Here is a 13,095-nt window from a genome sequence, read left to right as displayed (position 1 = left end):
CCGCAGCGGATTCGCCCCGCCGGGCACGCGGCCGCCGGGGGCGGGGCTTCCGCCGGTGCCTCCGCCAATGAAGGGAGAGGGGAGGGGGCGGGGCCGCCGCCTGGCACCACCCCCGGGCCGCGAGCGGGGCGGGGCGGGGCCGGCGCGCGCGGGCCTGGCAGCGATGGCGGACGATGGGGATGGGAGGTTAAGGACTGAGGGGAGCGGCGGGAGCGGCGCGGGGGGACTGCCGGTCGGCGAGATGCTGCTGAACGTGGGGCTGCTGGCGCTGGCGCTGCTGGCGGCCTACCGGCTGTACCTGCGCTGGGGGACGCGGAGCGGGCCGGGGGGCGCGGCTCGGCAGAGCCAGGCCGCCGCTCTGCCGCGGATGAAGCGGCGGGATTTCTCCCTGGAGCAGCTGCGTGAGTTCGACGGGGCCCGCGACCCCCGCATCCTCCTGGCTGTCAACGGAAAAGTCTTCGACGTGACCAAAGGCAGCAAGTTCTACGGGCCCGGTGAGACGCCGGGGGCCGGGGCCGGGGGGGGGGGGGTCTCTCGGCGAGCAACGGCCCCTCTCGCCGTGCCTGGATGAGCCCCCGCACCGCCCCTCGGTTCGGGCGATGCTGGCGGGGGCGGCGCTGGGGAGGACGGCGGGATCTGCCCGCGGGGATCTGCCGGAGCGGCTGTGCCCCCACGGCACTGCTGCTGCCTCCCCAGGAGCCCCGGGCCTCGCCCCCTCCCACCTGAGGCGGGGCGGGGGGGTTTCGGGGCGGCCGCGCCGCCCTCCAGGGCCGGTGGCCTCACTCGGGGCCCGGCGTTTATCTGGGGCGGGCAGCCCCGAGCTCGGTGCCCGCAGGCGTGATAGGGCCCCCGGCCGCTCGCGGGGGTGTCAGGGGAAGGGGACGAGCAGACCCCCCACCCCTTGGCCCCCCGGGGCTGCTGTCCCCTTACCCGGGGCCGCGCTGCCTGCCTGGGGCCTCACGGTGCTTTACATAGGTGGTGCGGAACGGGTCTGGGTTTAGTAGTGGCTGCTGTCACCCATCCAGTTTTCCCAGATTGGGATGTGCAATGTTTAATTTATTTTTCTTCTTCTCCCCCCCCCCGCCTTTTCTAGTAGGTTTCCCAAGTGTAACTGAGTAATGCTTCCTTCATTCTAGCTCTACGTTTCAGGAAAAAACAACAGAAAAAACAACACCTCAAAACAACCCACAACCTGGCTACTTATTGAGGTGCAAATGCCTCACTGAGTATGAATTTCAGTCAGGAGAGAGGGAAGCAGGGAGAGCTTGGGACTGATACGTTTCAACCCCTGAAAAGAATTCAGTAACCAGCTGCATTTATCTGTTACATAGGAAGACAAACAACAGAGTCCTTTGGAGCAGAAAGGTTCTTGAAAAGTCCAGAAAAGTGTGCTTCAAAGGCAGTGTTATATTAGAATACTCACACTGTGGATTGTGAAGATGCAGCCTGTTTTCTCCTCATAAGCAGAGTTCTTAATAATGAGGTGGATAAACTGACCAGAGAGCTCTGTGTTCACATCTGATGCCAAAGGAAATGAGGGTTATGACCCCTGATAATTTTCTTCCTTAAACAGTGGTGGTTTGGGAAACCTGATCTAATCAAATCATGCAGGATTTTTCACAGCAGGTATGACAAGTGTCTTTGTATGAGGGGTAGGACACAGAGGGGATACCTTTCTTTCCCCACCCCCTCCCCGGAGACAGAACGTTCAAGTTAAGTAATTATCAATATTGTTTTGTAACAATCCTAGGTTACAAAACGGACAATTGAGAGCTGGCATGTTAGAAGTCTTTGGTTCCTACCAGGGAAAGTGACAAGCACTGGTACAGTTGAACTGGGCTGGTATTTTGTAACCCTTCCTACCCTCCAGTGTTAGGATCCAGCTCTGCTGCCAGCTGCAGAAATTGAAACTGCCATCACTGAATCAAGATGCTTTTCTGAGTGGTACTGTAAAAGTTACCAACAGAATCTAAACTCTTGCCAAGCCTCATGCTGTTTATTGACCAGTAAAAGCTGGGGAAATGCAGCCTGGTGTGCTGCAGCTTTCATGTCACTTCAGTGGGCTGATTCTTTTGTGTCTCTCACTTAAGGGCTTTTACAGCTGAGACCTACGTGCTGATACAAAATGCTGATAATACATAAAACACCAGAAAATTGACAGATTGTTTCATAAATTGCTCCATGAAACAGTACTGACCCATAATCTATACACTTTTGTGTGGGTAACATAAATTAAATGTTAGACTCTCCACTGTAGCTGTCATAGCTAGTGCATATCCTCAACCTCTGGAGGTTTATTATTGTTAGGAAGCTAAAGCTTTATCTTCTAGGACATCAGTCTGCTTTTTTGTTAGCTGGCAGCAGTTGGTTTCCTAAAGCTGTGCTTCCCAGCTTCTCGTTGGAGAAGGACAAAGGCTTTTTGTTTTTTTTCTTGCAGTGAAAGTTTGTCTTTTTATAACAGAACTCGCATCATACTTGTTCATCAGATCTTTGTTACTTGGGACCATGCACATTAGTGATGCTCAACCTGTGCATCATCATCTCTGTGTTTTGTGCCAAATGTGTTGATTTTTCAGTCATGCTGACTTGGTTTCCCTGTACAGGTGGATGCATGTTGAGGAATATTTTCCTGCAGCTGTTTAGTGGCTGAAAAGAAAAGAAGCTACTAGGTGCTTGGCAGGCCTTAAGACATCTGACAAGAGTTAGGTGGAAAAGTTTTCTGCAGCTAACTGAGACTTTTTCAGAAAGCCAGATTAGCCAGATGTCTGCAACAATTCTCCTGGTAATTTCATGCCTCCTAGCTGGAGTATAGCAAGGCAGGTGAGTGCAAAGCACACACAAGTTGTGTTCAGTGGGAGAAAGCAGGGACCTGGCTGTGTTCCCACTGGAGGTTCAGACTGGGAGCCTTTTGCACTTTGTTGAGATACTGATGCAAAGTAGTGCTTTAGCTTTGAAGGCAGCAGAGAGCACTGACTGAGGGATCACCACCAAATCTTACCTGCCTGGGTTAACAACACTGAATCAAGGGGCTGTCTCAGAAGGTTTCAGATGTCTTGAAATTAAGGTCTGCTCCTCTTCGTTTCAGTGTAGCTGGGATGCAGAGGTGTTCCTTATTTTACTACTTATTGCAGCACAAAATTGTCCTCTGGTCCAGATTTTTGGTTGAGATACCACCAAAATTCCCACCCAGAGAAGGTCTCCTGTTATTAAGTTTCCATCCACTGAATCATGTTATACTTTGGTCTGTTCCATTGAAGAGTCCTTTACATACCTATAGTTAGGATATTTTTAAAACTGACAGACTGTTGAAGTCATCCTTTCGGATGATTTGATTGCAAAACTTCAGTTTCTTGAATTTTTAGTCAAAGTGTCATTAGTGGTTTTTTTTTTTCTCATGTCTTCTTTAAGCCACACACAATTTATCTCACTGGTATCCTGTTAAGTCTTTGGTATGTCCAAAGCACTTCTGCTAAGAGTGAGAAAAGCTACATCCCATGTTTTACTGTCTGTGTCTCCAAAATCAGTTTGCTTGCATTAAACTGTTAATTTAAAACTGTACTTGCCAAGGTCTTTTCCATAATGCTGCTTCCTGGGATAGACCTCTGTCCTGCAAGTGCACCCTTTGTTTCAACACTTCACTTTCACTTGTGTTAAATTCCACCTCTTTTTGTGTCCAGATGAGTAAGTGTCCTACAGTGCTTTTCTTGATCATTAACTGAATTAATTACCTTTACCTCGTGCAAACTCTAGAAGAAATAAACAATTAGCAGCTCACTGTTAAAAAGACAGTGTAACCAGGATTTCAGAGCAGCTGCTTTGGGGTGGTTTTTCCATCTGCAGTCACATTTCATGATGTAGAGTCTAATGATTAATACCTTCAGGTTGTGCTGTGTTGGCTTGATGTCCTTATAATGAGAGGCAGTTTTTGCTGTTCCATTTATCTCAACATTTAACATCATTTTTGCTTGTATCAACATTCATGGTAGCACATTGGTCAGTAGAAGGGCACAGTGAGAGGTAATGTTAGCAGTCATGAAAAGTATACAGCTTTGAGCATGACAAGGCAAGATTATAGGCTCTCCAGTGTATACAACTGTTCCACCTCACTTCTTGGTTCTTAATGTTTTGTGATTTTTTTAAAAAATCAATGACCTGACTTTCCTTCACTGTGGTGCATCACCACTGTCAAGTCATCTCTCATCCCACTCTTGCCTTTCAAAGTGTCATGAAGATTTCTGCTTTCCAGTTTGCCAAGAGGAATAGGTTAGGTAGTTACAGTTCCTTCTGCTAAAATTTCCATCATGGTTTCCTGTATTTCATGTTGCAGATCCAGTTAAGATCTGTGCTTCCTGATGTTAAAATACTTTGGAAAAAAAAATCAGCGGTCAGCAGCTGTCATTTTCCTCATAATTTATATACAAATAAGTTGATGCTGTTAGATTTACTTTGGAATTGCTGTGAATTTCATTGTGTCTTTAGATGGCAGGGATGCTTTTGAATATGTCCTTTACAAGGGCATGGCTAGAGTGAAATGTTGCATAAGGGGCATCATATATGTTGTGTTGGAGAATTCTGTTAAGGTGGCCTTATCTTAAGAACACAACAGGCCCAGGAATTACAGATAAGTACAGAGGATAAGGCTGGGGGAGAAGTGCTCCCTGGAAGGTGTGTGTCTTCTCTGTTTCTGATGTTTGTCAGTTCTGTGGTGTCTGTGTAATGTGTCTCCAGCCCTGGGACTCAGCTTTGCACAGAAATGGTATTTCTGGATAAAGAACCTAAGTTCCTACCAGAAGTAATAGAACTAAAAAGGTGTGTACATGCCTGATGGGGAGGGATAGTTTCCATACTCCTGATTAAAGGGAGCAGTTCCCTGACCACTAGGATGAAGGGTTTGTTCACAAAGAGCAGGGACCAGTAAGGAGGATGCATCACTCTGTGTCTCCTCTGCTTCTGCATTGTGTGTCTGTCAGCTCTCTGTGTCTGTCTGTTTTCCTTCTTGTTCATTTTTTAGGAGCCTGAATATATTCCTGAAACCTCAGACAACTGTGTATTTGATAAAGGGTCTGCCAGGGTAAATCTCTGGTTCCTATTGAAATTATTCTGGTTCCAATCACCTGAGCTTTGAGAAGCCTCATTAAGCAGGTACACTCAAAGCAAGATATGTCAGGATACAATAGTAGTGTCATTAATGACAAATAGATGTTAAATCAGTATATAGCAGCACAGCTGTCTTTCATTTAATAAAAAACCCTGTCCAGCATTGCTTCCTTATGAAATAAACCAGTGGCCAGACCATTTGATGTGGCACTTGAGGTGCTCCTCAACTAGAGCTGTCTTCCAGAAATCTGACTACTGAACTACAGGCTTTCCTTCCTAGCTGTGCCTGTGGTCTGCCCCTTTAGCTGAAACTGGGTCACTGATTCTTGCACTTCTTTTTACAGAGTTAAAAAGAAAGAGAGAGTTAGGCTCTCTGTGCTTGGGAAGTCAGATTTAGACCCAACTTTCTAAGCAGTTCTCATCATAGCATGTAATCTTTGTGGATTGCTCCCGTGAGAACACTTTCCATGCACACTGAAACTTAAAACTGACCCACATCTTTCCTTTCATGTAAATCTGGAGCAGTAAAGTTAAAATTATGTCACCTTGAATTCTCAGTGATAGATTTTATTAGAAAGCTGCTGCTTTCAAGCTGCATTTCAAAATGGCTTGGGCTAATTTGTAGTTTTTTCAGTCCCTCATAAAAGATTAAACACTGAACAAACATGTTTCAAGATTCAGATAGAAAATAGTATAGACAGTGGAGATTTCACTTTGGTTTGGACTAGAGAAGTGGTAGAGTAGTGCAGCTGTCAATAACTTCATGGTCTGTCTTCCTTCTTCCTTACATTAAAGTGGAGATCAGTCTTCATTCCTGCCTGCAGTTTTAGAAGTACCATCCATGAATTTCTGAGCTGTAGACAAAACTGGGCTTTATTTCCAGTGGCTGCATGGAGCCCACAAATGCAAAGCACATCTGGTATGCTTTGTGCATTTGGTGATTGCTCACAAGTACTTTTTCACTACTTGAAGAAAACAAAGCTGGTTTTAAACTGAAACTTGTTAAACTGTGCCACTTCTTCAGTGAGCTTGTGAGGATGAATGCAGTTCTTAGATTACAAATCACTTCATCAGATAAGAAGTCCCCATGCAGCAGGTGTCTGTGGTGCAGTCCCTGTGCTGACACTGGGAGCAATCCAAAGTTCACAGTGTTCACCTCATTCCAAATCTTGGAGCAATAGTCTGGGATGGTCTGAAAGGCAGGTACAGAACTGAAATAGTCAGGTAGTCTCTTTGGTAAACCAAGAATATCTGCTCAAAAGTTAAACAGCAGCACAGGTTTTGGTGGAGGAACTATTGGCCAAACCAGTTGAAAATTGGAAGGTCCCCTGTTCCAGGATCTGCTTCAGCCTGTTTTGGAGCAAGTGACTCAAAGCAGTGCTTCCAAGTAAAAACTTCAGCTTGGAGAGCTTTCTCTCTCAGATTTTTAAATACAGTAGTTTAACATTAAATTTATTTTTCCTCACCTGATGTAGTTTTAGGGTGTCTGCAAAGAGAAGTTAAATCTTCATTTGAGAAGCAGCACAGGGCTAGAAGATGCAGAAATCCTGAGCGTGGGTGTCGGAAGGGTATTTTTTCTGGTGGAAGAGACCTTGATTTTGCCAATTCCCAAGCTCTGCCCAGTTCATTTGTGACTAGAGATGAATGTCAGAACAAGACATCACAATCATCAAGGCAGCCAGATTTCTAACTGGATTATGAAAGTAAGTGAGGATTTGCAGGTGAGGCTTTTGTAGCTCAGTGAAGGGCACACCTTATACGAGGAGTTGTAAGGCAAATGAGGGTTTGATTGTGGGGCAAGAGGCAGTGTAGAGACGTGGAGGTACATCAGCAGGTAGGAAGGTCCTGATAACTGCTTGGTCTCAGTGCTAAAATAAATAAAGTTTCTGAAACACAAAGTGCTGTAGTACGTAAAAGCAGTGATTGGGAAGAGAAGCATTCTTCAAGGAACAAAGTTTTCCTTCATGCAAGTCTGACAGCTCCATGTGCCCAGGTGTCGTGTAGCAGATGTGGTTCAATGGGTTTTGACACTTCCCTCAAGGGGAGTTGCTGCCAGATACCAAACAGGAGGGGGAGAGTAATATTTTAGAGAAATAGTTGACAAGTAAATAGCTGCTTTGGGGGTACAGCAAAAGAAACCCACTTAGTTTTGTGATAAGGTATCAAAAAGAATCAGTCTGGTACATATACATCCCTTTGCTAGGAGTATCTCTTTTTTGCAATCTCTTCAGTATGTATCTCATGTTACAGAGAAATCAATTATTTAGAACAGGAGCCAATCTGAATAGGTAGGCAGACAAAAGGGAAGAATGACAATGGGTAGGGCTTGGAGAGTAAATTGCATCTGGTCATGAACAAACTGGGGGGTGAGGCAGGGGGTATGTCTAGGGTTGCACTGTCCCTAGCTCAGACTCCAAGCCCAACAAAACCTGATATGCAAAATTCATTTTTAAGACTATTGCACCATTATTTATATAAAATGGAAAACCAGAAAATACCAGGGCTTGTAGGAAAACCTGTGGGTTCTGTATTAATAGAAAATATTGTATATCATTCTGGAGAAATGTTGGAGTGGAAGCTTTAAATCTTGAAGTAGATTGTTCATTCTGAGATCTGTGAACTCAAGCAACCCCACAACTAAGGTGAAGTCAGGTTTGTACTTTTTTTTAAATAATCATAATTCAATATTTGCCTTCTAGTAAGGATTAAAGAAGGGGCAGGTTTCTGAGCTACATTGGAGAGCTGGAATTTGAGATGCTCTCTACCAAGTCCAAAGGCTGTTTTTTACCAGTTTGCATTCTGGTAAGTGCTTGGACTTAGCTTGATGGTTTCTCTATGATTCCTGAATACTTCTGTAGTGAACGTGTTGGAATTTCAACATTTAAATTCAATTTTAGAAGAGAAAAAAAAATTAGTATTATAGCATCTGACATGACAATATATTTATGCAAACTGATCCATTCTAAAAGCATTCATGCTTTCAGTTAAGTATATTACTGAGATATAAGGGTGTCCAGGGCTTGGTACTGATAAATATAATTCTCTTTTTAATAGAAATAATTGGAATCGAGCTGGTGCACCAAGAGGTAGTTTCACAGCAGGTGCTGCAGAACTTACAGTAACACTAAATGCAGGGTAGAAGGGAAGAGTTTGTTTAACTAACTCTGTTAGCCAGAATTTTGAAAACACATTATGCAAAAGCTGCTAGAGCTTATTGAAATATTTGTTTCAAACAAAGGAAGGGAAAAAATGGGGGCAAGATCCTGTTGGTGGGGAGGTTAAATAGCAATTTATAATTGCTCTTAAGGATTTACTGATTGTCTGTGGTCTTCATAAGGGCTGTTTATAGCTCCCACATTCCTCATTCAGAACATCAAAAACTAGATCAGCTCAGTAATAGCTACTTTGGGGTAAAGCAAATGTTTTTGTTTGAAGCAGCCCTGTGGTGTGCTGCAGCTGATGGCCATCCCTGCCTCCTCTGCTGTTTCCTGGGAAGAGACTGAGCATGCAAAGCACATGGCTACAGGATCTTTGCATAGGATTGATTTTAGCCTCTGAATCCTGCTTTTCAAATAAACATCTCATTCAGGATACAAATAGGGAAAATGAGTTCACAAACCCCTCTTGACTTTGTTTGTCCTAAATGGCATAAGTGCAGTCCCTGATCCCAGAGGTAGTGACTGTAAATGCCATCCCTGGAGCTGAGCACCTGAACAGACCAAGCACAGAGAGCTGGTGAATTCATTACAGATTTGTACAGTGCAGGCTTCCAGTTGATAGTTCTTCCTCTGATGTGTGCTTCTTGTGCAATTTTGTTTTTAAATCAGTTGGTTTATTTCCAGAGGGACAGGGGAATTGTCTTTGGCACAGAAGACACCCTTCTGTTCCGAGGCTTGACTGTAAGCAACTTACAGTGTGCCAAGCACTCTGGGGTGGAGAGACAGCAGCAGTTCTGGTGAGGATGTAGTTTCTTCTCATCCTTATGGTACTCAGGTTCCCTGCCTCAGGAGTTCTTCCCACTGCATTCAGCCTCTGTGTCAACCCTGGAGTCACTGCCCACCAAGAGCAGATAGGTCTGGCAGCTGGAGCCAGCGGCCTGGGAGGACACCAACCTCTCTGAATGATGCCCTGTGACTCGTCCTGCTGCAGAAGAGGTCTGAGGTGCTCCAGCAGGCAATAGAGGGGGTGAAGGACAGTGTGTTGCCTCTTGCTTGTGTTCATTCTTGCCCATGGGTGCTGCCTTTTCTCCAGGCCACTGTTGTCTTCCAAGAGGTAAGCCAGAGAAGGGTTCTGGCCTATTTCTCTTCAAGCAGTGACCAGTCTTTAGAATGCCTCGGGCACTGCCCTGCTGTTTAGCTGATGCAGTGAGTGCAGAAAGTGTTAGAGTGATTATTTTCTTTTGGTTTTAGTTGAGCTGAATTAAGGTATTTGAGTTTAGGCAAAGAAAACTTAAGATAACGTGATGTTTGAAATCCTTTGGATAAATCAAAATTTGGGAAAGCCAGTTACTAACCTCATCATGAAAGCTGTTGGCTTGCAAATAATCTGGTTCTCTTTGTAGTATTTACTTGACAGTTCTTGCTCAAAATTGTACTAGCATATTTGTGCTGCTTTGCATCAGTCAGAAAGCACAAAGGAAACAGTTGCTTTACATTCCTCACATGAGGACGTGTGCAGTTATCAAGAACAATACAAGATAGGGGTATGAGTGATCTGCTGCCCAAAATAAAGGAGGCTTCCACAGAAGAAACAAATGTGTCAAATGACACCCTGGCTTTCAAGTATGTAGAAAGCTATGGTGGTTCTAGAAGTGAAGTGAAATTATTCATCAGCACTCAAGTTCTATTAATTGATAAAAATCAATGGATTTCTAATTAAGATGTCTCAACAATTTGCTTCTATTCTTGCCTGCCTTGTAAATACTCTTGTTTTGCTTAATGGAAGTCCATTTCTTTTGAATTCCAGCCTCCAGTCCCTTCAGACCTTACATCAACTGACTTGCATTAAATGATGTCTGGGATTTTTCCAGACACTCCTTCCAAGCCATTTTCCTGGTTCTGCTTCTCTCAGCAAACTTTGTCTCCTAGTGAGACTGAATTGCAGTGCTGTGCTGTTCCCATGACTGCAGAAGTTGGATGTGTGGCTCCAGCAGACTGTATCAGGAACTGAGACTGCTCACCATAAACCAAGCACTGAAGGTGTCGATTTTGTCTTTCTGTTTTCAGACGGTCCATATGGAATATTTGCTGGCAGAGATGCCTCCAGGGGACTAGCAACTTTCTGTCTAGATAAAGATGCACTCAGAGATGAATATGATGACCTATCGGACTTAAATGCTGTACAGATGGAAAGTGTAAGAGAGTGGGAAATGCAATTTAAAGGTAAATGCTCAAATTAGCAGCACATCTTTAGCTTAAGGAAATGCTTTTAATAAAAATCAATGTATTGGGCTTGGGGCAGCTTTTAAAGAGGTGTTAAAATTAAGAATAATCAATGCAACTTTCTTAGGAAAGGGCAAAGGATTTCAAGCCTTTGTTCCATAGAGAGGATTCCAGTATATCCCACTACAGCTTTTTCAACATTTTAATTTTTTTCCAGAGCTCTGTTGTCTTCTGAGCTCTGCAGTGGGGAATTTCACTCTCTAATCTCAGTGTAGCTTAGCTGATGGAATTCCTGTTCACAGGTTGCTGGCTTTGGATGCCATGGAATTATGATTAGGACTAAGAACTGTTCTGGCATGAAGGGTTCAACAAGTTTGTCTTGAAATAAATGGTTTCTCAAAAGTATGGAGGTCTGCCTCTGGAGGGAGGGGGAGCAATTTTTCACTGTAATGGGAATCTAAACAGGCTGAGGGACTTGGTGCTGGTTTTAACAGCAGCATTTTCAGCCATTGTGTGATAAAGCTTTTGCCTTCTTAGCTGCAGCAGAACTGAAATAGAGAAAGTACTGAGCAGCAATGGCAGCAAGGAGGCTTGCTGATATATTGCAGTCAATTTCAGTTTGAGAACCCTTGTTTGTAGGAAAGAGAGTGAATTTGCAGCAGTGCAAGCTAACCAGAAAATGCAGCTGTACTTGATTGTAATGGAATCATCCATCTTTTTCAGAAAAATACGACTACGTAGGCAGACTCCTAAAACCAGGGGAAGAACCATCAGAATACACAGATGAGGAAGATACCAAGGATCACACTAAACAGGAATGAACTTTGTAAACAACCAAAGTCAGGGGCCTTCGGAACTGCAACCTCTTATTCCCCATCACGGAATGTCCTGCATCTTTGGGTACAGTTCATCTGCTGCGAAAAACATTCAACAGGTTTTGTACAAGGAAAATAATATACTCACAAATGAAGTTTTGAATACTAGACATTCTTTGTGCTGCCAGTCCTCTTGTTGCAGTTTATTTGTAATGTCTGGTTAGGCTTCGTTAGTGAAGAGGGGCCAGGGATTTAAAGGCAAAAATGCTATATTCCTTTTTATCAGTAAGCTGAAGCCTTCACACAGTGTATATTACAAGCTCTCTAAAACACGTGAGTCTTCAAGCTCAGTGGAAGGTTTGAATCTTGTTTGAATGTGTGTCTTCTCCTTCAGCATTCAAGACGTACTCATGTACATCAGTATCAGTAGGTTAGACTATTGAAACTGGTGTTAAAATGTGAATTTCCAATTTTGTTTTGTATGTGGGCTTTAGGAGCCCTGGCAGAATACTTCAGTTCTCTAAGAGAAATCCAAGTAGATCAGGATGGGGGTAAAAGTCATCCTTTTCTCAAAAGGATTAGGTAAAACCGTTTCCTCCACAACAGCTCTTATCTGAAGCCTGCCTCCTCCCCCTTTTCCCATCCTCTAAAATCAAATCAAATATTAATTGTGCCTTATTTCGCTTACATAGACTTGAATTGTTTTAAGGGACAGCCCCAAAATTGTGGTTTCATAGTCACTACAAGCAGCATTGAGACTGAAGTTAGAATGTTCTGTTGACTGGAAAACCTTGATGTCATTCTGTGTATAGAATGTAAAAGAGGAATACTCAGTGTTACTGCCATACGTTAATACTACATATACTTAAATTAGCATTGTGATGGCCAAATACATACTCCCATGCTTCTTTTTAAGTAATTACAAACACAAAATATAAAAAATTAAAAAAAAAAAAAAAAAAAAAAAAAAAAAAAAAAAAAAAATCACCCTTCCTCCTCTTCCAGAAGCTGCCTAACTTTTGGGAGCATAGCCTTCACACCCCTGTAGGACGGAGGGGCGTGCGTGTGTGTCTGTGTGTGTGTCTGTCTGAATGCAAGACTGGGGAGGGATTGTTTCTGCAGATATTGTATATATGAGTACCATTTTAATAAAGCATGTACAATACCAAATGTGCTGTCAGACTGTATGTAGAAGCTGTTACACAGAGCTGGAATACGAGAGAATAGAAAGTAAGGGGAAAAAGGTTTGGATCTGAAACATTCCCCTCTGTTAATACTGTTCTCCTTGTCCTTCTGGTGTTATTTTTCCTTTCAAGTCCCAGCTTTTGAAGAATCTTGAGGACCTACTCAGGTAAGCTGTATTTTAAGAGAATAAGCCTGCACCAGTGATTCATGGTAGGAAAAAAAAAGTGATGTAAATAAAGGAAAAGCATTTTAGGAAATGATGTATAGTAAAAGGAATATGCCTTGAGGCTCAAATAGGACAAGAACACTGAGGATCTGTACGTGGGTATCACTCAGCATATTGTAGAAATTTCACTGTCTGTTCTGCTGAATTCTTAACAGTGACACTATTAAGTTCATGACTTGCAGCTTTGTGGCTTACATCTGTATCTCTGTTTGCAGATTTCACCTGTGACTAAGTCTACAGTAACAGATTTCTAGATACACTTTCTGTTGAACTGTAAACTGTGAAATTCCAGGAACTACTTCCTTTTTATTACTATTTGACTGAAAGCTATTTATATTGATGTAAATGAAAACAAATAAAACAAAAATCCACTGTTGAACCATGTGTAACT

General features: G+C 43.4%; 1 protein-coding gene across 1 annotated transcript; it reads left to right on the top strand.

The window, feature by feature from the left end:
• The first annotated feature begins 120 nt into the window (after window positions 1–120).
• On the top strand, window positions 121–12,221 carry PGRMC2 (progesterone receptor membrane component 2). The gene is made up of 3 exons (XM_030450867.1): window positions 121–494; window positions 10,323–10,478; window positions 11,202–12,221. Exons 1-3 carry the CDS (start codon window positions 164–166, stop codon window positions 11,297–11,299), a joined length of 585 nt encoding a protein of 194 aa, XP_030306727.1. The 5' UTR covers window positions 121–163; the 3' UTR covers window positions 11,300–12,221.
• The last annotated feature ends 874 nt before the right edge of the window (window positions 12,222–13,095 follow it).

This window comes from Calypte anna, chromosome 4B (genome assembly GCF_003957555.1).
Source record: "Calypte anna isolate BGI_N300 chromosome 4B, bCalAnn1_v1.p, whole genome shotgun sequence".
NCBI lineage: Eukaryota > Metazoa > Chordata > Aves > Apodiformes > Trochilidae > Calypte > Calypte anna.
Note: the sequence above shows the minus strand (reverse complement) of the source record. Positions and strands in the feature narration are given on the sequence as shown.